Source organism: Peromyscus eremicus, chromosome 2, assembly GCF_949786415.1.
Source record: "Peromyscus eremicus chromosome 2, PerEre_H2_v1, whole genome shotgun sequence".
In the NCBI taxonomy this organism is placed as follows: domain Eukaryota; kingdom Metazoa; phylum Chordata; class Mammalia; order Rodentia; family Cricetidae; genus Peromyscus; species Peromyscus eremicus.
The window spans coordinates 33,597,685-33,623,765 of NC_081417.1; the positions used below are offsets into that span (position 1 = coordinate 33,597,685).

General features: G+C 42.5%; 1 protein-coding gene across 4 annotated transcripts in view; it reads left to right on the forward strand.

The window, feature by feature from the left end:
* Jph1 (junctophilin 1) overlaps positions 1–26,081 on the forward strand; it is a 90,057-nt gene that overhangs the window by 56,244 nt on the left and 7,732 nt on the right. For all 4 annotated transcript variants that reach the window (XM_059253972.1, XM_059253973.1, XM_059253969.1 and 1 more), the window contains exons 3-4: positions 7,692–7,810; positions 24,136–24,776. In XM_059253972.1, coding sequence (XP_059109955.1) covers positions 7,692–7,810; positions 24,136–24,776 — 760 coding nt within the window. The remainder of the gene's footprint in view (positions 1–7,691; positions 7,811–24,135; positions 24,777–26,081) is intronic.

A 26,081-nucleotide genomic window follows, 5' to 3' on the forward strand; every position in this document is an offset into this window, starting at 1 on the left:
ACAGATCCACATTTCTTTCCTAAAGGCTGATAATATGCTTGTATTATTTACTACTTTTTTTATTCATCTCTTGATACATGGGTGGCTCCTATTAAAAGGATGCTCTGGTCATGGATCTAACAACAACAACAACAATAAAAAATTGTTGAGACACTGCCTTTAATGGGGCATGTCCCTGACAGTAGAATTGGAGTATCATTTAAATAAACACATGCTGAAGAGCATGGCATTTTCCCCATATTTAATTATTCTCAGGATCGTTACATGTGTTTGCTAGCCATTGTACATTTTTTTTGTTGGAGAAATGTCTCTTTAAGTCTTTTATTAGTTTTTAAATTTTCTTTTGTTGAATTGAGGGATATTTTATATAGTATACCAGCACCAGTTTTTGACTTGCTCTAGTTTCTTTCATCTAATGAATTGTGGGTAGTTACATTTTAAAGAGGTGTTTTAATCTTACTTCGTGACAGCGTTTTTGAACTTGAGTGGTTCTCACTAAAAGGATTTTTCTTCAAAAACAGTATTAAGAATAAAACATCCTAATTTCTTGTATTGGATTTCTAGTGATAAATCTTAGGTAAATGCCACAAAAAAAATTTTAAGTGAACCATAATTTTAGCACTTGTGAAGCTGAGGCAGGAGAATTGGTAGAGGCCAGCCTAGGTCATATGAGCAAGACTCTGTATAAATAAATAGCTTAGAGGTGAGGCACTTGCCTAGCATGTGCAAGGCCCTGGTTCAGTCTCTAGCAACAGAAACAAAGGAGAAAGATTCGACATCGTCCAGAGAAGAATCAGAAAGGTGCTTTTGACCTGACTCTAAAAACAGAGTCTTCCAGGGTGCTGACGAGATGGCTCGGCAGGTAAAGATGCCCGCTGCCAAGCCCTACGACCTGAGTTTCGTCTCTGGTGTGAGCATGGCAGGAGAAGAGAAACAGTAAACTGTCCTCTGCCTTTGCAAGGAGTGGACAAAATAATAATATAGCCTTTCAACTCATTGAATTTTTAAGAAAATTAGGGAAGAAAGTTTTTAAAGTACTTAATAATGAGGACTTATTTTCTAAGCTTTGAAGTGTTCTAGATAGAGAATAAAAAAATCCTATAAATGAAGACTGAACTCTAAGATCCCCAAATTATCATATCTGTCCCCAGGGCATTAGCATACTATGGAGCCAAAGTTGAGAAACCTTAGTAAGAACAGCAGCTTATTGATCGAGGAATTGGCTGTCTTGATTAAATATCCTGCCAGTTTCCAGAAAGCATCTACAGGGCATGGTGACAAGTCATGTACATTGCAGCATCCCTGGCATGGGGAGTCTGGTTAGAACCCTGAAACTACAGAAGGTACCTGTGTGTGTAGACTGAGGATCATTTTACTCTGAGTTTCCTGGTAGCTTTAACAAAAAGAGAGACAACAGGTTATGTTATTAGAGTTGTATGATACTAGGAAGCAAACCAGTTTATTATCAGAGACCAAATTGTTCCTACCACAACACAGTAAGAGTATTGTATCCCCTGACTCTTTATAAAACTGGCAGTGATAACATCATGGACAGCATTTTGTCAAAGGTGTGTAAACATTTTTCAGATGAATCTTAGCTCCTTTTTCCTCTTGACCAGAAGCCAGGGGAATGGTACTAATTACTGCAGTGTGTAAGCATTTCTTTGATAAGAAATGTGGTTTAACTTGTGATCTCATTGGCAAGGATCACTTGAGGCTCAGAGGAGATTTGGCCTAATCATTGACTCTAAATGCTTTCAAAGCCTGATTTCTAACACGTGTGCAAAGATTTGAGCTCTAGGAGTGTCCAACACCAACTTCACTGGCAGTATCCTGCCTCTTCATGTCCATTTTGAATCTAAATAGCTCAATAGCATGCCCCTTCATGTCCATGTTATATCTGAATAGCTTGCTATCACTTTCAGACAAAAGGAAGATGTGATTAATGAGTCACTGTTAATATTACATGTTTAAAATAAGAGTCCTGAAGTTACCAGAACTAGGTCTTGTTTTATTTGTTTTTAAGGCATTTTATGGAGAACATTCTAAAACCCATAGGTGGAAGATGCCTAGGATGTGGTCTTCTGACCCAGGTTACTGAGAGTGGAATAGTAGTGGAGTCTTGTCTGTTCTAGGTGGAAATCCTCATCAGCAGTGTCAGTTAGCAAGTGGAGAAGAGATCAAAAGTAGCTCCTCCGAGTAAGGGCACGCTGAGCCTTGCTGGGCCAGTCTTACTGGAGAGCCAAATCAAGACTGAAGCATGGCCTTCTGACTCGGTGCTGGTGCCTGAGAATCAAGCCTCCACTGTTACCTGAGGCTGCAGCCCCACTTGCCTTTTGTCCCTATCCAGAGCATCCCTTGCTCCACAGACTGATGACTTCTTTAAAAGGCCTGCAACTGTCTGCATGAGATAATTGCTTTTCTCAAATCTAGGTCTCACATAAATGAATAATGTCGCAGTCCAAAAGAAAGGCCAACAGGTCATTTTTTTTGCATTTTATTACCCATAATGCCATAACCCAAAAAATAATTTCTTGTTATTGCCAGGCATTTTCCAGAGAACCAGAAGGGGATAGAATTTGCTGGGGTGTTGGGGGTGGAGAACTGGGGGGTTCTGGACTTGCCAAATCAGCACCCCAAGGGAGCAAGCACTTTTGGCATCTGGCAGAGCACTGTGGTCCTGAACCAAGACTTTGGTCTCTACCAGCCAATTGCTCCTGTTTTTTAATTACCTGAATAATAATTTTCTTTGACTGTTTGGATGTCCTAGCAAATCCCAAGGACAGACCCCTGAACCTGTTAGAAGGTGGCCTCTGCCACCAAGTTTTAAGAGTCAGCTCATAAACTAATCGTGACATAATACATAATAAAATTGAAAGGATACCAAAAGCCGAGTATTTTCAAAGCACTTTATTGTTGGGAAGGAAATGGGTAAGATGTAGAAGCAGTGAACTCAGTAAGTGTCAGATGTAGTTTTACCTTTCACAGAGTCCTGCTGCCTTCTGGATCCAAATGTTCATCAGCTCTGTCCATGAAAGTCTGAGGTGGGGTAGACGTCCAAAGGGCCATGTGCGTTCCTTAGAGGGGTGTACCCTGAACCCGTCTAGGGTACAGTTAAATGTATTTTTTGTAAAAGCATTGTTAAATTTAAGGAACCTCACATGAATAAAAATTTTTAAAACATTCAAGAAAATTGAGGAAATGATGATTTTCTTCCGAATAAAGTGACTTAAGAACTCATAAAATATTTCAGTCATTAAAGGGGAAAAAAGAACCTCAAGTTGTTGATGAGAAAAAAATAACTTGTGATTAGTTTAACTGCAGTCATGTTAGCATCCAGGTGCTCTGGCTACTTGTGGCTGTGGCCAAGAGAGGAGCCAAGACAGCTTCAGATCTCTGCTTTTGAGAATTGTTCTTGTAGCTTAACCCATTCACCCTAAAGTTAAATTACAGTGTACCTGCAAAAGTAAAGTCCTAGAAGGTCAATGGCTGCTGCCACACTAATAGGCATGACTTCTCAGTTACTTATAATTACATCATTCGAGAAAGTATGTGATAATGATGTGTGGAGGTTGAAACTGTGAGGAGCCAAAGACTTGTATATAAAAAAATGTCTTAAATGAAAGAGGTGTTGGAGAGAAAGAGTGAGTGAGTGAGTGAGTGAGTGAGTGAGTGAGTGAGTGAGTTACCATACAACCATCTGCATCAGGAACCTATGCTATGTGGCCTCCCCTGATTTCCTCAGACTGTGTGTTCTTAGTCCCAACCCCAAGAACAATGTCAGGTCTGACCGGCCATTTGTAGGTTTGGAACTGGCCATGGGATTTAAATGAGTACACACATAAGCCCAGGCAACCTCCAAAGTCTAGCCATGCCAGTGACCTTGACCCCATGAAGCAGGTGGTAACATAATGCAGAGAAAATTCCTTTCTCCATTTCTTGTGATCAGATCCACCAGAAATTCTCAAGCGTTCAGGGGTGGATGTGGTCTTGCTCATCTGGTCAACTCTAAGTAGTCCTGATAGCTGGGTTAGATGTCAGAAAAGAGCAAGTAAGAAAGTAAGTTACATACAAGGGTGGTGAATGAGGCTTTACTGAGTCTGAGCTTCCATAATCTGTTTACAGGAAGGGAATTCTGTACTGTCTACTCTCCAGTTAGCTGGATTATAGTATGGGATAGAGATAGTATTTCCATTTGTTTGGCTTGACAGAAATGTGTTGCAGTTGTATCAGAATACATTGTTTAGTTTTGTAAATTTATTGAAGAGCTAGGAAATCACATTATAAGGCAGCATGGGTGTACTCTTAAAACTTCATTAATTATGGTACCTAGACATAATTAGGCTCTGGCTAAGAATAGCAGATAAAGTGGAAAATCATTCTGGGGAGGAAAGAAAGGAGTTGAGAGGCTGAAAGAATGTGAACAGAGGGTACCTACTGGTTCTTGGGCATAGAATTAGAGTCAACCCGCCTCCTCAAAATGCCAAGGATGATGATGTCTTACAAGGTCACTACAGCCAGGTACTTAGGAATATGTTCTCTTAAACTCTTGTTTTATTTTCACTTCAGATTTATAATGCTCCATAGACAAAAGCAATCAGAAATACCCCACATGATGCAGAAAAAACTATTTGGATACGAGGAAGATTATCCATTCATTTTTAATACACTTTTGGCTTTTGAAGTTATAATTATATCATTTCCCTCTATCTTTGTTGTTACAAATATGTATGTGTGGAGAGAGAGAGGGAGGGAAGAGACATGGGTGGATGGGCGGGTGGATGGGTGGATGGGTGGATGGGTGGATGGGTGGGTGGGTGGATGGGTGGGTGGATAGATAGATAGATAGATAGATAGACAGACTGATAGATACACACATACATATAGTTTCCCTAAATATATAATACAACCTGCTTAGTCAGTATAATGTTATACTTGTAATTGATTTTTTTTTTTTTGAAGCAGTTTTTAAGTTGACCAGACTGCAGTGTTCTCATACACATCTTGTCCCCACCTTGGGCCCACACGCAGCTTCCTTCTCTGGCATCTTGGATAAATTTGATGTAATTGCTGAAGGAATGTTGATTCATTTGCACTAAAATCATTGTTCACCTTAGCACCCAACCCTGATTATGTAAAATCCATTGCTCATATTAGACCCACCCCAATGATGTGTATTCTACGAATTTTGACACATGTGTTCCATCCACTACAGTGTGACATGGAGTTGTTTCTGTCCCCTAGACATGTGCTCTATTCTGCCTGTTCCCCTCCCTACTGAACCCTTGGCAGCCATGTTGCCTTTACCATTTCTATAGTTCTGCGGTTCACTAATTTTTTATTGAAAATATTTTTTTCTTACAATATATCCTTTAGTTCACTTGTTATTAAGTGGCAGTGCAGCTATTCCTAAAGAATCATCATTTATATATAAGGTAGGCTCTCCGTAAATACTGTGGGCCAGGTACAGCAAAGAATAGAAGGGAAAAGATCCTAGTCTTTGCAAAACTTTCAAGTCTCTAGACCTACCTAGGTCTAGATGGGAGTGAGATCAGCCTACAAGAGTCCAGGAGAAATTTGAGAATGGGGTGTCTTGCTAGCTAGTACCCCGGCCTCAGGTCAGATCCTGCCTTTCCATTTTAATTCTAGTGGTCTAGCCTTGGGAACAGAGTTTCCTGGTCATCTCCAGCTGCCTCTTGTAGTGCCATTTCCTGGATCACCCTCCCCTGTTGTCTGAGATTAGTGTACACATTGCTTTCAGACTTTCATACTAGTTATCCATAGTCCTGCCTGGTGCTGATGAACTATGACAGGATGTCTACAAAGGCATAAGAGTAGATATCCATGTCATTTATACACTAACTGAACAAGTCTTTTGAATTCAGGAAATGGATGGACACACACACACACACACACACACACACACCAGTTGTCTCTCTGTGATTCCCCATTCTCTTTGGTCTAGCCTTAAGGAGCATAATTTTTTTCCTTTGTGTGTGTGTGTGTAACACACCATGTGTGAAGGTCAGAGCACAAATTGCAGGAGATAGTTCTCTTGTTCCGTGTGGGTTTGGGTAATCAAACTCCAGCTGTCAGCCTTGCTAAGCTATCTCACTATCTCAGGCTCAGTTCTTGTGTGTGTGCGCACACGTGTCTGTGCATACAGGTAAACGTATGTTCAAGTGTACTTGTACACATGGAGACAAGAGGATGGTCTTCTGTTGTTCCTCAGGCACTGTCCACCTCATTTTTTAAATTGAAATATTTTTTCAGGCAGTGTATTCTGATTATGGTTTTTCCTCCCCAATCCTCCCAGATCCTCTTCACCTCCCCACCCATCCAAATCCAACTCCCTGCCTTCTCTCTCTCTCTCTCTCTCTCTCTCTCTCTCTCTCTCTCTCTCTCTCTCTCTAAAACAGGCAAAGAAAATGCACAGGTCACACACACACACACACACACACACACACACACACACACACCCCTCATTTTTGAGATAGGGTCTCTCACTGAACTGGAACTTGGCAGGGAGGCTCGGCTAGCCGCCAGGTGAATCCCAGGGATCTGCTTATTTTCACATCCCAAGCACTAGGATCACAAGTGTGGGCCGCTGTAGCTGGCTTTTCTTTCCTTTTTTAATGTGCATCTCGGGGGATTGAACGCAGGTCTTCATGTTAGCAGGGCAAGCACATTAGCAACTGAGCTGTCAGCCCAGGAAGCCCAACACTTGTTCCCCCCTCTAAAGGTGAGGTCTTTAGTGTGTGAGGATAGACCAGGGAGGAGTTAGAAGACCACAACACCTATTCCATCCTTACCTGCTCTGCTCCACTGGGTCCTTTCTGTTTCATATAAAATCCATGTGAAAAAAAAAAAAATCAAGTAAACGCGGGCCAGTGAGATGGCTCAGCAGGTAAGAGCACTTGCTGATGAACATCATGATCTGAGTTCAGTCTTCAGAACCCACATTTTGGAGAAAGAACCAATTCCCACAAGTTATCCTCTGACCTCTTCACACTCTTAGTGGTGCCCACACATACACACACAGATAACTTTCTGAAAATTTTAAAGAAAAAGCCATTTTAAATTAATCAGGTAAGTAGACACCTCACTAGCCCTCCTTAGCATACTGGTAAGAAGCTGTGGTGTGCATCTCTTCCCAGTAACACATCTAATAGCATCATACTGATTGGCCTGAAATTGGCCACAGCAAGGGGTATCCACACATGGGATCAGCAAGCACTGATGGTAGCAATTCTGCTCATGTCTTCCACTGGGCAGCCTTTCCTTAGTCGGATTCTTACCTGATTCTCCCAATGGAGTTTGGTCAGTGAACACTAAGCTAATTTGTATGGTCAAATCCTACTCTCCATGGTTGGCTACTTTTTGGAGTTGGGGGAGTGTGATACAAAATCAGCAGAGGAGTTGGTCCAATGAGTTCTGACAGCCAGACACAGTGTCCAACGCTAGAGCCCTTGATCACAATTTCCTTTTCCCCTGGAAGAAGGACTGCGGTGATTCACAGATAGTTTCATCCATATTGTGGCTGTCACGGAGCACTGTGACAATAAAAGCTGCTGTTGCAGGTGTTGGGCCGTGATCACAATTAACGTTTTTCTCCCTAGATCAAGGTTGGCTTGTCCATGGGTAATTAACACAGTGCTTTCTTACTCACCAGCTTCTTTATGCCCATGTAGGACCGCACATGCCAGAGCAAAAGCTGATGCTGCTGACCAGGCTGCACTGGCTGCCCGCCAGGAGTGTGATATCGCGAGAGCCGTGGCCAGAGAGCTGTCGCCTGATTTCTACCAACCAGGTAAATCATGTTTCCTTCCTTTGCCGGGAAAAGTCAGGGATGAGCTTTTTATTTCCTTTGCCTTGTTTGTTGGTTGTTTGTTTGTGTTTAGTTTATTTTGAGAACGTCATACATGAGCAAGACATCACTTTCACTCCTGTCCCCCCCACTCCTCCTGTTTCTCCCTCCCAAATTCATGACCTCATGGATTATTATTATTGTACATGTGTAAATGTGTGTTACACAGATGCACACATGGGTGTATGTAACTAATGGGTCTATTTGGCTTTGCTTGTTTGTCCAGGTTGTTAGACAACCCTCAGGGGAGCTGATCCATGGAGGAAACTGGTTCTCCCTGCTCTCAGCAGCCAGTGACCTCCTCTAACTCTTCATCTAGGTGTGGGACCACATGGAATGTCCCCTGTCCCTGTTAGCATGTCAGCTGGTGTTCTCATCAGGATGGTCTTTTTCAGACAACCATACAAGAGTTCATGGGTGCATTCCCCTTTTTAGGATATAGGAGCCACTAACAGCAGACGTCCTGGGCCTCTGGCTCTTACAACCTTTCCACAGTCTCTCTTTTGAGATTTTGTTATTTCTTTCTTTCTTTCTTTCTTTCTTTCTTTCTTTCTTTCTTTCTTTCTTTCTCTCTTTCTCTCTTTCTTTCTTTCTCTCTCTTTCTCTCTCTCTTTTTCTTTTTTTCTTTCTTTCTTTCTTTCTTTCTTTCTTTCTTTCTTTCTTTCTTTCTTTCTTTCTTTCTTTCTTTCTTTGCATCAGCTGTGGTTGGGGCACCCCGGTCACTGACTAGTTGTGGATCTCTGTATTGGTCTCCACCTGTTGCAAAGAGAAGCTTGTTTAATGAGGAATGAGAGCTACATTTATCTTTGGGGTGTACTGATAAATATTCAAAACGCAGCTAGAAACTGTACTAGTTTCGTGCAGTACTAATAGCGCATTCTCTAATAGGATCCGTGGCCTCACCACCTATGAACCCAGTTTTACAGTATCAGACATGAATTCCTTCCCGTGAAATGGACTTGAAGTCCACTTAGGGAGCTTTTGGTTACCCTCAAGATGAAAACGCCACTATTGCACCTTCGTGGCTTTCTTCCCAGTTCAATCATTGTTCTGGTTCACGGGCTTTACAACTAGGTCAGAATTCTCCACACTGATTGACAGATCGGCTGCACCAGTTTACAATCCCATCAGGAGTGAATGAGGGGGTCCTCTTTCCCCACATCCCCTCCAGCATTTTTTGTCAGTCATTGCTCTTTTCTTTTTAAAAAGATTTTGTTGTTGTTATTTTAAATTATGTGTGTGTGGAGGTGGGGCATGATATGTGGACATAACTGCAGGCGCCTGAGGTGGCCAGAGGTGTCAGAGCCCCCTTAAACTGGCATTACAGTCAGTTGTGAGCCACCCCACATGGGTGCTGGGAAACTCAGGGACCTCTGCTAGAGCTGTATGCGCATTCTCGACTGCTGAGCCATCTCTCCAGCACCACAAATATTTTTGGTTTTTCATTTAAAGAGAATTACATCACTTTCCTTCCTACCTCTCCCATCCCCCCCCCCACACACACACACACTCAAGTTGATAGCCTCTTCTTTTTTTTTTTTTTTTAATTATATCGGTGATAGTCTCCACTGCCTGTAAAGAAACGCTTCTTTGATGAGGCGGAGTAGCTGCACTTATCCAGGCAAAGGTGGCTCCCGCACAAAGAATTCAGTTGTTTTCTCCATCTTAGCCAATCTGACTGGGTAAGACGAAATCTCAAGTTAATTTGAACTTGTATTCCTCTAATTGCTAAGGATGTTGACCGTGTTTTGAGATTCTTTTAGCCATTTTAATTTCTTTTCTGGAGAACTCTGTTCAGATCCATAGCCCGTGTTTTGACTGGGTTGTTTATTTTCTGGAGCCATTGAGTTCTTTATATATTCTGGATATGAATCTTCTCTCGGATGTGTAGCTGACAAAAATTATCTCCCGCTCTGTGGGCTTCTTTCCTTGGCTGTTTGCTTTGTTGTACTAAGCCTTTCTAGTTTCCTGAGGTCCCATTTGTCAATTGTTAGCCTTCATGCCTGAGCAAATGAATCCTATTCAGAAAGCCTTCCTCCACATGTATCTATGGGCGCTGCCTGTTTTCATCTAGCGGTAACAGTGTTTCAGGTTTCACACTGAGGTCTTTGATCTATTCGGAGCTGATTTTTCTGCAGATTAGTAATAGATGGGCCTGAAGGCATTCTCCTACATGTGGACACCGGTTCCCCGCACCATTTTTGAAGATGCTGGGGATTTGGTGTTGGTTGGTTGGTTGTTTTTATTTTTCACCATTGTCAAGTATCGGATGACTGTGTGCACTCACTTGGGTCTTCCCTTTTGTCCCGTTGGTCGCCATGTTGTCTTTGTGGCATTACCATGCTGCTTTTATCACCATAGTTCTGGAAAATACCCTGAAATATGGAATAATAATCCTAGTGTTGTCCCTTTTGTTCTGGATTGCTTAGCTGTAGCTAGAGTTTTCCTGCCTGGCCCACAGTCAGGACAAATCTCTCTCACCTGCCAGTCCCACAGCCGCTCAGACCCGACCAAGTAAACACAGAGACTTATATTGGTTACAAACTGTATGGCCGTGGCAGGCTTCTTGCTAACTGTTCTTACAGCTTAAATTAATCCATCTCTATAAATCTATACCTTGCCACGTGGCTCGTGGCTTACCTGCATCTTCACATGCTGTTTGTCATCATGGCGGCTGGCAGAGTCTCTGACTCAGCCTTCCACTTCCCAGCTTTATTCTCCTCCTTGTCCCGCCTATACTTCCTGCCTGGCCACTGGCCAATCAGTGATTTATTTATTGACCAATCAGAGCAACACATTTGCCATACAGAACATCCCACAGCACTTAGCTATCTGAGTCTTTTGTTCTATATAAATTTTAGGATGATATTTCTCTATTTCTGTGAAGAATGTTGTAGAGATTTTGATTAGAAATCCATTGGATCTATAAAAACACTTTTGGTAGAAAGAGCCTTTTCACAATATTAATTGTACCAGTCTATGAGCATGACAAGTCTGTCCATTTTCTAGTATCTCTTTTTTGAGAGCTTTAAAGCTTTTTGTTGTAGAGGTCTTTACCATCTTGATTAGGTTTATTTATTTATTTTTTATTGTGAATGAGAGTGCCTCCAAGATCATCTCCTCAGTATGTTCGTTGTTAGTATATAGTTTTTTAAGTTGATTTTGTATTCTGCCACTTTACTGAAATTGTTGATCATTTCTAAAATTTTTGGAATGTCTATGTATAAGTTATAATCTATAAGTAGAGTTAATTTGACTTCTTTTCCTATTTGTATCCCTTTAATTGGCTTCTCTTACCTTATTGCTTCTGCTAGTATTTCAGGCACTGCATTGAAAAGGAGTGGAAAGGATGGACAACTGTCTTATTCCTCATTTTAGTGGGATTGCTGCAGATTTTTCTCCATTTAGGAGGACACTGGGTGTGGTTTGTCATAAATAGCCTTCATTAAGTTGAGGTGTGTTCTCTTGAGTTCTACTGTCTCTGGCACTTATATCATGAAGGCATGTTCAGTTTAGTCAGGCTTTTTTGGGTTTTTTGCATCTATTGAGATAATCCTATGAAGTGAGTTTTTTTTGTTTTGTTTTTCATTTTGTTTTATTTTTGTCTTTATTGACTTATATGCTGAAGCATCTCTGAGATAAAGCCAACTTAGTCATGGTGTATAATTATTTTGATGTATGTCTATATACTGTTTCCAGGTATCCTGTTGAGTAATTTTGAGTCTGTTTATTAGGGATATTGGCCTGTAATTTTCTTGTTGTTGTTGTGTCTTTACTTGGTTTGGGTATCAGAGTGATACTGTTTTTGTAGAAGGAGTTTGGGAATGCTCTTTCTGTTTCCAAGTTGATTCTGTTCTTTGAAAGTCTGGTAGAATCTGCTGTGAATCATCTGGGCCTGGGCTTTGTTTAGACTGAAGGCTTTTTAATCTCTTTTGAGCTCCATCTTTGTAATGGGTCTGTTTAAATCGATGATCTCCTTTTGGTTTAACTTTGGTAGTTCAGGTGAATCTAGAAATCTGTTTCTTTTAGGTTTGCAAACTTAATAGCATATAGGTCCATAAAATAGTCTCAGTTTCTTTGGTGTCTGCTGTAATATTTCCCTGTTCATCTCTGATTCTGTTAATTAAATGGGGGATTTAGTAGATTTGTTTGTTTGTTTGTTTGTTTGTTTGTTTGTTTGTTTGTTTTGGCTATTTGGACCAAAGATCTGTCGATCTTGTTTCATCTTTTCAAAGGACCAGCTCTTGGATTTGATTGTTTTGTTTTGTTTTTCGTTGATTCTATTTCATTTCTGCTCTGATTTTTGTTATTTTTTCCTGTCTACTGGATTTGGGTTTTTTTTCTTATTCTTCCAGACTCTTGAGTTACATTATTAAGTTATTTACTTGTTCTTTTCTTTTCTTGGTTTGGTGGAGGGAATGGGGGTGAGACAGGATCTCCCTACATAGCCCTGGCTGACCTAAAACTTTCTGTGTAGACCAGGTAAGATCTACCTGTCTCCAGAGTGCTTGGACTGAAGGCATGTGCCACTCCTCCCAGCTTGGGCATGTCCTGATGTTTTCATGTGGGCACTTAGAGGTATAAATTTTCCTTTGCAGAACTGTGTTTAATGTGTCCTGGAGGTTTTGTTGGACTGTGGTTTCATTTCATCTCCATGAGTCTGTGTACAGATTTTTTTGCTGTCTAAGTTTTATTACATTACAGTTCAAAAGGATATATGGAATTTTCCTAAACTTTTTAAGATTTGTGTCCCAGGCTGGGTGATACATTTTATTCATTTGTTTGTTTGTTTGTTTGTTTATTTTTTTCATTTTGGCTTTTCGAGACAGGGTTTCTATGTGTAGCTTTGCGCCCTTCCTGGAACTCACTCTGTAGCCCAGGCTGGCCTCAAACTCACAGAGAACCACCTACCTCTGCCTCCCGAGTGCTGGGATTAAAGGCGTGCATCACCACCACCCGGCTATGAGTGATACATTTTAGAAACTTTTACATGGGCTGTTGAGTAGAGTGTACATTCTTTGCTGCTTGGACAGAATATTCTGTAGATATGTTTGATGTATAATGACATTCAATTCTGATGTTTTCTGTTTATTTAGCTAACCTGTCTGTTGATAAAAGTGGGATTTTGAAATCACCTGTTATTAACTGACTTAGAGTTAGTCTGTGTCTTTAGCTCCAGTGGTACGTTTTGTATGAAATTGGATGCATATATGTTCAGGTTGTAATGTCTTCTTGGTTAATTGTTCCCTTGATTAGAAGAGATAAGGAAGGACACTACATTCTCATTAGTTTTTCTTTGAAGGCATTTGTCAGACATAAGGAAAGTGACACCTGCTTGCTTCCCAGTTCCGTTTGCTTGGGATGCCTTTTCCCATGCTTTCACTTTAAGATGGCTCCTGTCTTCAAAACTGAGTTTCTTGTAGACAGTAGAAAGATGGATTTTGTCTCGTAATCCCAGATGACCTGTCTTTCGATTGGGTGGCTGAGGGCATTAATATTTAAAGTGTGTTGCTTGTGGTTCTTTTGCTCATTTGCTGGTTTGGTTTGTGTTCTTAGCTCTGGCTTGTGTTTATTTTGTGCTTCAGTAGTTACTAGTTCACGTGTTTTCTTTCTTTAGTCTCTTAGCTACACTTATTCCTCTCTTCAATCGAAAATATTGCTTCCAGTATTCTCTGTATGGCTGGTTTGGTGGACAGGGATTCCTTTAGTCTGTTTATATCATGATTGTTTTCTCTCTCTCTCAGCTCTGCCTGATAGCTCTGCTTGGTATAGTAGTCTAGGTTGGCATCTGTGTTCTTGTAGAACTTGGAGTCATTGCTCTATGCTCAACGTCTCCATTGAGAAGGCAACCATTACTCGGAAGGATTTCCCTTCCATGTGACGATGACGACGACGACTTCTTCTTCTTCTTCTTCTTCTTCTTCTTCTCCTCCTCCTCCTCCTCCTCCTCCTCCTCCTCCTCCTCCTTCTTCTCTTGCAGCCTTCCGTGCTCATCCTTCCTTCTGTTTGTCTAGTGTTTCTACCATGATGTGCTGTGGGGAGTTTCTTTTCTGGTCCTGCCAGGTTGGTGTTCTGTGGGCTTTTTGAAAGGAATGGCATCAGCTCGGGACCCCCAGACCAAGTTCTCAGCACAAAGATTTATTTGCCCCTGAGGGATGGAGGGCAGAGAATAGGAGACAAAGACAAGAGATAGCAGACAAGGGGAAGGGGAAGGGAACGAGGGAGAGGGGGCAGGTGTATTTGTCCCAGAGGGACAAAGGACTGCTTCTGGATAGAGAGGAGGCAGACGTGGCCCATAGAGAAATGGCAGTTTGTAAAGGTAAAATGGGAAACCCCATGTTAGGATGAGGTGTCTAATTTTAATTAGACATGGTAATTGGGTGAGCCAAAGGGGACTTCTGATTTCTAGACTTCAACACTTTGATAGCTGGACTTTGGTAGTCAGCCTCAGGAGGAGGAAGTGGCCAAATAAGGGAATAGACATTGGTGGCTAGTTTCAGGAATGTGATCTAATGGTTTTTAGCAAGGCAGAGGGAATGGGGAGAAGGGCACGGCCTGCCAGAGCCATACTCGCCATGCTCAAGCTGGCCAAAGTCTCTCCACTTCTTATATCTAACTGGGTTTGTCTTTCCTTGATTTGGGGACACTCTTGTCTGTGATTTTGTTGAAAAGCTGGTCTATGCCACTGACCTGGGATTCTTCTCTTTCATCTATGCCTATAATTAGAAACTTTGGCCTTTTCATGGTGTCCCACAGTCTCTGCACGTTTCTTTCATGTGATTTATTTTTATTTTTCATATTGCTTGCCTGTGGGTTCTAAATCGTCTTCTTTATCCTCCCGTCCCAATACTTGAGCTGTTCCTCTTGGGAGTCTTTGCCTCTGAGTTTTCTAATTGAGCTGTTGAGTTTTTCAATTCCATCTTCCTTTCAGCTATGTCCTCCTCACTATTTCTATTTCTTTATTGAATTAATTTTAAATCCTTGATTGTCTTGATCATTTCATTTGGCTGTATGTTATGTTTCCTTGGGCTTCACTTGGCAATTATTGTTACTCCCATTAAGTTCATTGAGCTGTTCGTGTGTCTTTAAACTCCTTGACTGATTCGATGAAGTTTAAGATTGTTCTTTTAAAATTCTGTCTTGGGCATCAGCTCCGTAATTCCCATTGGAGAACATGTCCAACAGATTGGTAGATTTGGGGGCAGATATCCACTGCAGGTCTTTGACACTGTTTGCATTTTTACAGTGTGACCTGGGTATGTGGGCTTCTTTTGTTGCTTGTGTGCCTGAAGTGGTGCATCATGCTAGGCTGTACAGGCTATGCAGCTCAGCAAGGCCTGTGGGTTGGGGATGGTGCAGGCTGGTCAGGTTCCAGAGACTTAACATGCTTGATCCATGAACAGATGTGTGACCCAGGCTTGGAGGCTGGATATGGTGCAGGCAGACTAGTGTCTGGGGGACTCAGCAGCCTGGATCAGCACACAGGATGTGTGACTGGGCCAAGCCTGGGGGTTGAGATGGCTCAGGTGGGAGTAATCAGAATGGGCCAGAACACAGTCTGGGTATTAGAGAGGGTGTGGGCAGACTAGGGTTCGGAGAACTCACCAGACTGGACCCGGGCATAGGATGTGGGACCTGAGTAAGGCCTGGAGGTTGGGTCTAGTTCAGACAACTGCAGGGGAAGAGGGAAGAGAAGCACAGGAAGCCTACCTCCAGAAGTCCGCACAGCACCAGCACAGTATGTGTGGCCAGGGGTTCCCTGGAGCAGTCAGGACTGGGATCAGTGAGTCTTAAAAGAAGGAAGATGCTGCCATACCAGAACAACTGGGATGGAAGAGGAAGGGAAGAGGAGAGGTCTGCTAGCTACCTAGACCTGTGCCATGCATAGCAAGTACAGGGCCCCTGGGAGCAGTCGGGGCTGGATCTTTTCTTTCAAAGATCTATGTGTGTTTGTTTTTTGTTTTTTTAATCTCAGCAATACTACAGGATAAGTGGAGAAGACAGGAGGCTCCCTGAGGCTTGCTGGCCAGCCAGTCCAGCTGAATTAGTATGCTCCAGGTTCAGTGAGAGACCCTGTCTCAAAAACTAAGCTGTGAAGATCAATTGAAGAAGATACCAAAATATCAGTCTCTAGGCTCAACACACATGAGCACAAATGTGCATGTACACACCTCCTGGTCACCACAGAGAGGAAGGGGACAGTGAGGAGGGTGGGAGAGAAGAAGGAAGACAGTAAAATGCCAGGTTTAGGAGACTGTTCTGGAGAGGTGTCCCACTGGGTTGCTGAGACGTAAGCGTCTTGGCAGAGTGACTTCTTCAAGAGTGATAATGGATGTCTTCTTTTATGTGAGTCTGATTTAAAACAGTAATATACATGTATATTTTACTACGAAAGGGACCTTTTGCATATTTTGAAGTGACCTCTGATGAATAAACTTCCTCTTTCCTTGTATCTAAGAACCTTGGTGGACTAGCGATTCCGGGGTGTGAAACCCACAGGAAGAGCTCAGCTAGCAGAGGGAGGTTTGTCCTGCGCTCCCAGCCATGCCACCATCTGGAGAAGCCAGACACTCCGGAGACCATGGGCTTGAACTGCTTTGCAAGCACACAGACTTACCATTGTTGTCTGCAGATGCTAATTCTTGGCCCTGCTGTGGATTCTGCTGCAGAGTGGGGTCCCTCTAGACTTCTCTTAGGTGTTACCAAGAGGTAAATGATACTGAAGGCCATCTCGGTTTCCTAGACTGAATGCTTTTATAAAGCCTTTGTATGGTGGAAAAGCATTTGAGGGAAAAGAAATATTGTGGGAAAATGTAATTCCACCCTTCCTTAGTTCAAACAGACTCCTATAGGCAAGTTGTTCGTCAGTAATGAAAGCGTCCTAGGAGCGTGGGAGGACAGTGAGCCTCTTGGAGACCAGAGCTGAAGCGGGAAACTGCAGTCCCCTTTGACCCACAGCCAACACTTCCTTCAGCAGCTGCACAGAAGGCCTGTTCTGTGCTGGGTACTATGGATCTTCTCAAGGGAACAAGCTCATGCTTCCTGATCTGCGTTTACAGAGTGATCAAATCAGATCGGCATCTGCAGAGAGACTTTTAATACCACTTCTCAGCCTTCCCACTTAATTTACACATCTCAGATACACATACTGCCATTGTTTGAAAGGCATATGCTGCCGCCCTTGGGTGAATGGTGTCTGGTAGCTTACATTTTGAACGTTTTCATGGCACATTACCTACTTTTAGGAGCCGGCAGTACTTACATCATGGTTAAATCTCACGGCTTCAGTTCAGAAATCTAGTATTATATGGATCAATTAAACGGCAAGATAAAAACAGACCTGTGTAGGGATATTAAGTTCTCAAGGGGCTAAATTCTAACCACCACATCACCCTATTGGTAGTGTGTTGCATACACATGAAGAAACCTAAACTGAAATCAGTGTGAAAGAAGAGTGGAGAGTTTGGGAAGACCTTTGCCCTCTGAAGACAACTTGAAAATGAGCCATAGTATTACAGAGATCAGTCAAGAGACCTCAGTGATAGTACCGTTTTAAGGAGCTCCTTGTAGCATGGCTGGGTACATTAGAACATCTAAAGAATCGGTCAGCATAGGAAGTATAGAAGGAAATTGAGTCACAGAGGCAAACACTGGCATAGTCCATCCTGGCCCCGTCTAGAGAAGCCTGGGCCAGAGCTTGAACTATTGCAGCCACATTGATAAGGATATTTCTGATCAGGGGGCAGAAGGTAAGGAGCCATAGCCAAGAGGCAGGTGTATGCTCTGCTGGCATCATTGTCCTGACAGAGGAAATGGATGCATCAGGCTAGCTCACCTGATGCCATTACATAGTTAATTCTCATATTTCATATTGGTGAGATTCCGTCATCTCATATTCCTCATCTTGATTTCACAATGACCAGGAAGTCATGAAGCTCTGCCCTCAGGAGTGACGTGTACTGGTGATAGCAATAAAAGTCGTGTACCATGTGTGACCTTCACATTGCCCATGGTAAATGAATGAGCTGGCCTTACAGTATGGCATGTCAGTCTTAAGGGTTTCACAAAGGAGAGTCTGCTCCAAGCACTTGATGTGCTAGGAATTCAAGTTCCTAAGCCAAGAGGATGATCAGGAAGAAGTAGAAGAGATTAGAGAATGGGGGCAATTGAGAAACCATATGTGCATGGCTCTTCTTCCCACTATTTGAGTTACTCTCAGTCGTGATTTTTGTGGGAGAGTGTAATGCGTGTGCATGTGTTTGTGAATGTTGGCTAGAGATTAATCTCTCTCAATCACTCTCCACCTGATTTTTTGAGTCGGGGTCTCTCACTGAACCTGCCACAAATTTGGCAAGACTGGCTGACTAGCAAGCTCCAAGGATCCACCTGTCTCTTCCTTCCCAGTGCTGGGATCACAGGCATAAGCCACCACACCCAGCTTTTAACATGGGTGCTAGAGACCCAAATTCGGGTTCCTATACTTATGTGGCAAGCAATGCATTGAGTCAGCTCCCCAGCTGCTTCCATAAATCCCCTTATCTCATTTTTAATTCCAAGTCATATTAAGTAAGGCATAGATTTTTTTTTTCATTTATCAGTGAGTCTGGGAATGAGTTAAATAAATTGAAACACCACCTTGGACTGTGGTAAATTTATTACTTTGAACCCTCTTGGGAGAGTGCCAGCCTGCTTCCCTGGGCAACATCCTCAACAAGCTTTGTCTTCCTGTGTTGAAGTGTGTATGCTCACACACAGCACCACTGGTTATTTACAATGAAAGTGAAGCCTGTGATCTACGTTACTAAGTGTTAACTGTGCTTGCATTTCTCATGAATTAGAAGTCTAAGTTTCTTCATTACCAAAGGCCTGCGCCAGTCACTAATGTATACTCTTTTGGTTAAGTAAAGGGAAGCATCCAGGAATAGATGACTTCTGAGCTCATCTTCCAGACTTTAAATTCTGAGTGCTTTTTTTGTCTTTCCATGAAGAAGGGAAACTGAATAGCTGACTGGTAGAAGTGAGTGGTGGTTCCCGAGCCTTCTGGTTATCCTGACCACGCACTCCTGTGTATTCAGTTGCACAAACGTATCTTGAGTGACAGCCACTTACAGGGTACCCGGGTGGGCATCCACAGCTCACAGCTGAGAACTCTGTGGTCACAGACACTGTAGTACTGTTACAGATGGGACTAGACGGTCCCTAGGGAAAATAGTGTTATTTCCACCGGCTATGTCCTCTCTTTAGAATCTTTCACTATAGTCATTTTTTTCCTCATTGGCAGCCTTGAGAAAATGATTGATTTCTGTTGAATGATTCCTATGGCTGCAGCTAAGCTTTTGACAGGGCAGTGCCCTTGTAGACATTTGTTTGGGGCAGTCTTAGTGGTGCTCCTTCTGCCCACTACCAGCCCAGCAAGACCAGCCAGCAAGGCTCACATCTGAAGTTCAGACTGGAGTCCCTGATGCCACCATCTGCCAGTGTCTGCTCAGAGCCTTTGTGCCAACTATGAGGACTTAGCTTCCTGTGATGGTAAAGGCAGACTGGCTGTTCACGTGTGGAATGTTGGAGACCAGGTGACTCTTTCTCAATGTGAATCCCCAGGGGGGTAAAAATCTCTTAAGATTCATAGATCCTGCCTATAAAGAACATGACTGCCTGCCAATTCCAACTGCCAAACTCTCAACATTTATTATAGTTTCCCTCTCTAGCAATAATGGCTGGTCCTGACCGTGAGCTGCCACCACTCACCAGCTTTATGTAGCTGGCATTACACTGGACCACACATAACAGCACAGAATGAGTGGTAGGCACAGCATGTACCTTCCAAGAGAAAAGAGTCCAGGAAAAACCTCTGTCCATGCATTACATTAACTGTCTTGTTTAAAATGAATTGAATCTTGCTCCCAAAAAATCTATCTGGGTATCCTCACATTTGGCCAGTTCTCACATGACTATGCCATGTTGGAGCCATTTCCCATTTGGATGTAGCCATGTAAAACAGGCATGAGGTAGAGGCCTGTTCGACAACAATAATTTTTGCATGCTTTCAGTCACTTACATCTGGTATGTAGAATCACCTGGAGCATGCAAATTCTAATGTCTACACTTGGGTTTCTGCTTCCCATTAAGTTGAAACCTCTGAGGTGCGTCTGATAGACCACAAGTCTAGGAACCACTGCTTGAGACTGCAGTTCTGTTTTCCTTAAACATTCATTTTCCTATGCATAAAGCGAGGCAGTCTTAAATCTGAACGTTGGTGCCCAAATATACTTCCACCATTCTAGTAATATCTAAATGCAGCAGATTTTCAGCAACATCAGCAACCCAAGTGATAGATGTAGCTCAACATCTGCAAAAAGTCTTAGAGTCGTCATAAGAGACCATGCTAGACACACCTTTCCTAACACTCCTAAGACAAGACAACTGTCCAAAGAAGCAATATGGCAGGCTTCTAAAAGGGACAGAAGTGACTCATCTGGTTTCTGGGAGTTAAGTCAGGAGTCACATTCAGTGTAGTCCAAATTTGAGTTTCACAGTTATTGCAACTTCCTCAACTTAGCCTCCTGATACGATTCATAAGTATAAATTCATATGTAGAGGTTTTTGGGGGGTTGTTGTTTTTGTTTTTTAAGTGTTTATAAAAAGCATTTGAAAATATGTTCATATTCAAGTGTTATTTTACATATGTGTATATATGTATGTGTATACACACACATACTAAAGTATATGACTTTAAGTGTGGTCTTGGGCCAGCATTACTAAACAGGCCAAGTTTCTCCCCAATAAACAGCCTCTTGCAGCTGTGGATGTTGGCACCAGCCCCATCCTCCACGGGGAGTCATTTTGCTGGGATCTATCAAGGAAACTCCCTTGTCTACTTCTGATCAGCTCCCCATGATAAGTGAAAGTGGATCAGTAGTCCCCGAAACCCAGTTCTTAAGGGCGGCGTCACAGCCTCATATCTCTAAAGGAAACATGCACTTTTTGACACCTTTACTTCTCAAAGTTTCGTGGCTCTTGATGTTTTCCTTCCATCTTTTAGAATGTGTCACTGATGCTTTGCAGCATCCATTATATCTTCCACTCTTTCCTGTGTGTATATGTAAGTTCAATTTAATCTTTAGTGGGTCTTAATTTTGATATAAAGATATTTGGCAAGGGTTTTTTGTAAACATAAGTTTGTGCTTATCTGTTGGATTGAAGTCCTAAGTACTTAGTCATTTGTATAATCCGTTCAGTGTTCTGTAGATTAAATTAGAACTGTTGGCTCCAAGAATCTTGACTATTATAATTATCTTTGCATGGTACATTCACTACGGTGCTTAGAATGGTATGTTCAGGAATGCTACAAAATTGAGTAATAGTGAAGCACAAATCAAACAATTCTAACGACACTGAGTAGAGGGACGCAGGGGTGGCCGGGGGAAGCAGATGGTATGCCATGCTCAGGCTGGCTCAGAGCAGAGGTCACAGAGCGGGAGGATGGTGAACATGCCTCTGCAGTAGAATTATAAAGGCTTTCTCCATGCAGGACAAGTACAGGTGAGTTTACATGGTTTTAAAAGAGGGCCAGCATTGTGGGTATGGCTCAGCTGTACAGCATGAGGCTCTGGGCTCAGTGCTCGGCAACTAAAATAAACAAATTCAAAAGCAGGGGTGAGTCAGTCGATGGAGAGTGGAACTTCTTGTGCTGTTGCTTCCTGTAGGTGCTATGCCCAGCACAGAGCACCAAGGATGAATTCAGAAACAAAGACATGGCCTTTTGTATGGTAGTCACCCCTTTTCCTCATTCAGGAACTCATTCCCCCTCCCACTTTTATAGGAGCGTTAAAACCACCAGCTTAGGAAAAAAGCTTACCAGGTATAGTGGTGTACACATTTAATTCCAGCACTCAGGAAGAGGAGGCAGGCAGATCTCTGGGTTCTGGGCCAGCCTGGTCTACATAGTGATCTCCAGGCCAGCCAGGGCTACATAGTGAGACCATGTCTCAAAAAGAGAAGAAAAGGTACTTAATTAAATTGTTGGTTCAGAAAGGAAATCTCAATTATTGACAAGTTTGGGGATGCTTGAAGGCTGTGAGATGGGTTTATCTTCTGGAGAATAGAAGTTGAGGGTAGTAACTGTTGTGTTCTGGCTGAATCCATCTACAAGGGTACATTGTCAGAAAGTCTCACAACGTGAACCCAGAGGTGAGCTGAACAGGGAGCACACCAACAGACATGCCAAACTGGACCGGGAAAAGCCCAGGAGGCCTCAGCCCTCCACAAAGAGCTGCAGGCAGCTAAGGAGAGCTGGGAGCAGGAGAGGTGGTCCTTCCCAGGAAAGAACACAGTAATTGGTTGTCCAGTGCCAAACCGTCAGCCCTGAAAACACGCAGACAAGTAACACTCTACAGACTTAACAGGTTATAGTTAGGAGTATATACATATATGCAATAACCATTTGTGGGGAAAAAAAGGCATGAATTTGAAGGAGAGTGGAGAGGGGCATATGGGAGGGTTTGAAGGGAAGGAAAGGGGGAGAGAAATGTTGTAATTATAATCTCAAAAAATTAAAAAGAAAAAAGAAACTGTTGCCTTATGTGCGGCATTGTGCTTAATCTTAAAGGATCCCAGGAACTGTGTGACTTGGCTTTTCAGCTGTTCGAGCTGTTTCCACATCAGTAGACTGGGGATAATATCTACTTCCTATGACTTGGGTGAGGCTGTACATTTCAAGGGAGAAAAAAAAAGCTTTATAAAATAAAGGGCAACCATATCACTATAATTTGCTAACTCAGACTACCATGGAAGAACAATTAAAAGTGTAAGTGTGCAAGTGTGTTTTCACAGTTAAGGATATTTGTTCTTCAGCCCGTTTGTATGTCTTTAGTTGGGAATGAGAGATGGGGTTGGACATAGGAAGGAAAGGGGAAATGAAGCGGTTGGTGTTGACAAGAGCTGGTTGGCTCTCTGCACAAGCCATTGGCTCTGGTTTCTCTCATAATGACGTCTGAAAGTGTGTCACCTTCTGCCCATTGACAAGAAAATGGCCACTCTGCTGAGTGTGACTTTGACTTCGCCTCGTGATGTTTCGAGTGGTAGCACATTACATGGTGATGGGGAAGGGCCATGAGCTAACACACCCAGAGAGAAGGCACCACAGCTGAGAGCTGCCTTGACTCCCTAGCTGCCCCCGTCTCTAGACCGTTGGCATCGGGAAGCCCTCACAGCCTGTGCCTTCATGCCAGGCACCCTTAGTTTATGAGCTGGTCAATATAAAGAAACAGTGGAGCAGGCGGTTTTTTGAAGTGTGTGGCTGTATGTAGGTATGTGTGGATGTGTGTGCGCATGTAGAGGCAAATGGTGGACAGCATCATATCATTCTTCAGATGCCATCCTTCTTGTGGGACAAGGTCTCGCTAGGACGTGGAGCTCACCAGTTAGGCTAAACCAAGTCTTAGGAGCATCCTGTCTATCATGCCCCTCTGGTGCCGCGGATTGCAGGTTCACACAAGCACCCCTGAATTAACCAGGTCCTCATGCTTTTCTAGCAAGCACTTTATCTGCTGAGTTGTTTCTCTAGTCTCTACTTTCAAAAATAAATCATTTTAAATTGATTTTTTTAATTGTTATAAATGTTCCTGAAGTATATTTTTTAATAAATAAAACACAGAACCTGAGACTACAGAGCCAGAGATGACCGTCATGTCACGGACACTGCTGGTAACATGGCCCCGTTGTGAATGGACTGCACGGACATTATTCTAAAGAGCTCAGCTTCAAGGCAGAAGTTGTTCCTGACCAAAAAGTTCCAGCAATGGTTAAAAACACCTTCTCAGCAGGCTTTTCCTGTACAGTGTAGATCTCTTTAAACTTCTGATCAGACAAAAATAAGATTATTTCTTTATTCAAGTTCATGCTTCCTGTGCTTTAATTATCCTAATTGGGGTAAATAAATTTTATTGGTTAGAATTTCTATCAACATGAGTTCTGCTCTACACCAAACAACCATGTTCTTCCAATAAGAAATTATAGAAATATTGGAGAAGTCTAAACTTTTTTATCTCTTATGGATGTCAGTATAATATAAATAGTGACAAGTTTTATCTTGAAAGCATCTTTCAGCAATCTTTTCCTTGGATATTGAAACGTGCTCACACTGTATAAATATCTCTAAGAGGAGGAACATTGGTCTCCCTTAGCAAAACGATAGTCACCTAGATTGCAAACCTTTACAACTTGCTTTTTTTTATCGCCTTCCTTTCCTTTCTGTTTCTCATTTCCAGGCCCTGATTATATCAAACAAAGATTTCAGGAGGGGGTAGACGTTAAAGAAAATCCAGAAGAAAAGGTACCAGAAAAGCCACCATCACCAAAGGAATCCCCACATTTTTATCGCAAAGGCACGACACCCCCCAGGTCCCCTGAGGCAAGTCCCAAACAGAGCCACCCTCCCCAGCCTTCCTCCCCAAAGCCTACGAGGAAACAGAACCCCAGCTCAGGGGCCAGACTCAGTCAAGATAGAAGGAGCATGACCGAGGAGCAGGTGACAGCCATTGTCAATAAGCCCTTGACGTCAAAGGCTCCTTCAAAGGAACTCGGAGCAACCGTGCCCAAGTACTCTGGCCGCCACCATGTCCCCAACCCCAGCAATGGGGAGCTGCACTCTCAGTATCACGGCTACTATGTGAAACTGAACACGCCCCAGCATCCTCCAGAAGATGGGGAGGATGAGAGTGGAGCCAGCCAGTCTTCCTCAGCACTGGTACACAGGCCGTCACCTAACAAGTGGAGTCCCTCTCCATCTGGGACAAAACCAGTTGCCAAAGAAAGCAAAGCTGAGCCTAAAGCCAAGAAGTCTGAACTTGCTATACCAAAGAATCCAGCAAGCAGTGATTCCTGCCCTTCGGAAAAAGAAGCCAATTCAGTAAGTCTCACCAGAGCCCTGCGCTTGGGTTTGTTCGGAGAATGGTATGGGGTGGGCGGTTTTCCATCTTGGCCACAGCTGGGCCGACAAAGGTCCACAGGGTTGTTCGAGTCGAACAGAACATGTATGTTTATAGCTCATGATAGGGAAGAGTTCTCTTGGCAGGAATCCTGAGCCTACTCAGCCACCAACTGCAGACAATCCAGATGGGGCTAAGGCCTGGCCAGCCCAGGATGGCCTCACAGGTTAGCAAGCATTTATCAGCATGTCTTTGTGAAGTTCTTAATTACCTACCCAGTGGCCCCTAGAAGGGAAACATGGCCACTACCCACAGCCGACGCCTCTGCTTAGCAACTAGGAACTCTGATCCTTCCTTTGGCTTTTTACACAATTTACGCAGCCATTGTAAATTCTCATAAACATGCAGTCTGTATTTTACTTAATGCACCAGGCTCTGCAATAAGAATATTTTTCTTCCCAAATAAGGAACTTTTTACAACAATGCCATTACTTTATAACTCATCTCTGAGTGTGGATTTTCCCAGACTCAGCTGTCTGATAGATTCTAGCCATTGTTGATGTGTCCTGGACAGGTAAGATTTTTTTTTGAACCAGTAAAATTCGTGTTATTGATAAATGTCTACTACATGTTCCTTGACATGAGATTGATTCAGTGAGGACTATATGGAACTGGGATTTTATCAAGTTCTGTAGAATTTATGGGATCTGAATTTTTTTAGAATTCTTTTTTTCAAGTGACTGATTTGAAATAAATTGATATATTAGCTTGGTCCTATATGCCTCAAGGCGGTCAGGTTCACTGTGAAATACACTGGGAGTAAGACACAGCCACTTGATGGGTACTAGCAGTTTCAGAAACATGTATGTAGTGGTTTGAAGTGGAATCCTGGGCAAGTAGATAGATTATATACTAGCCATCAGTTTCTTAATTTTGTTCCATTTATTCATTGGGTTAAACAATTAACATTCATCTTTTGAATTAATTTATGTTAATTTTTGCTAATATATGTATATATAATACTGGTTATTTTTTCATTCTTCACTTTTTCATTAGCTAAATATAAATTAATCAGATCCAACTAGACTGATAACTTCCTGAGAGCCAACTTCTGTGGAAGTAAATGGCTTTTAAGACAGACCAACATAAGACATTTGAGTATTGAGTAAGCATTTATTTTTTAAAATGTTTGAACAATGATATAGCTCATTATCTGTTATTCTAATTCTACCACTATTGACTCATTGCGTGAAACAACTGCTTCTCAGACATTCAACGTGAATATT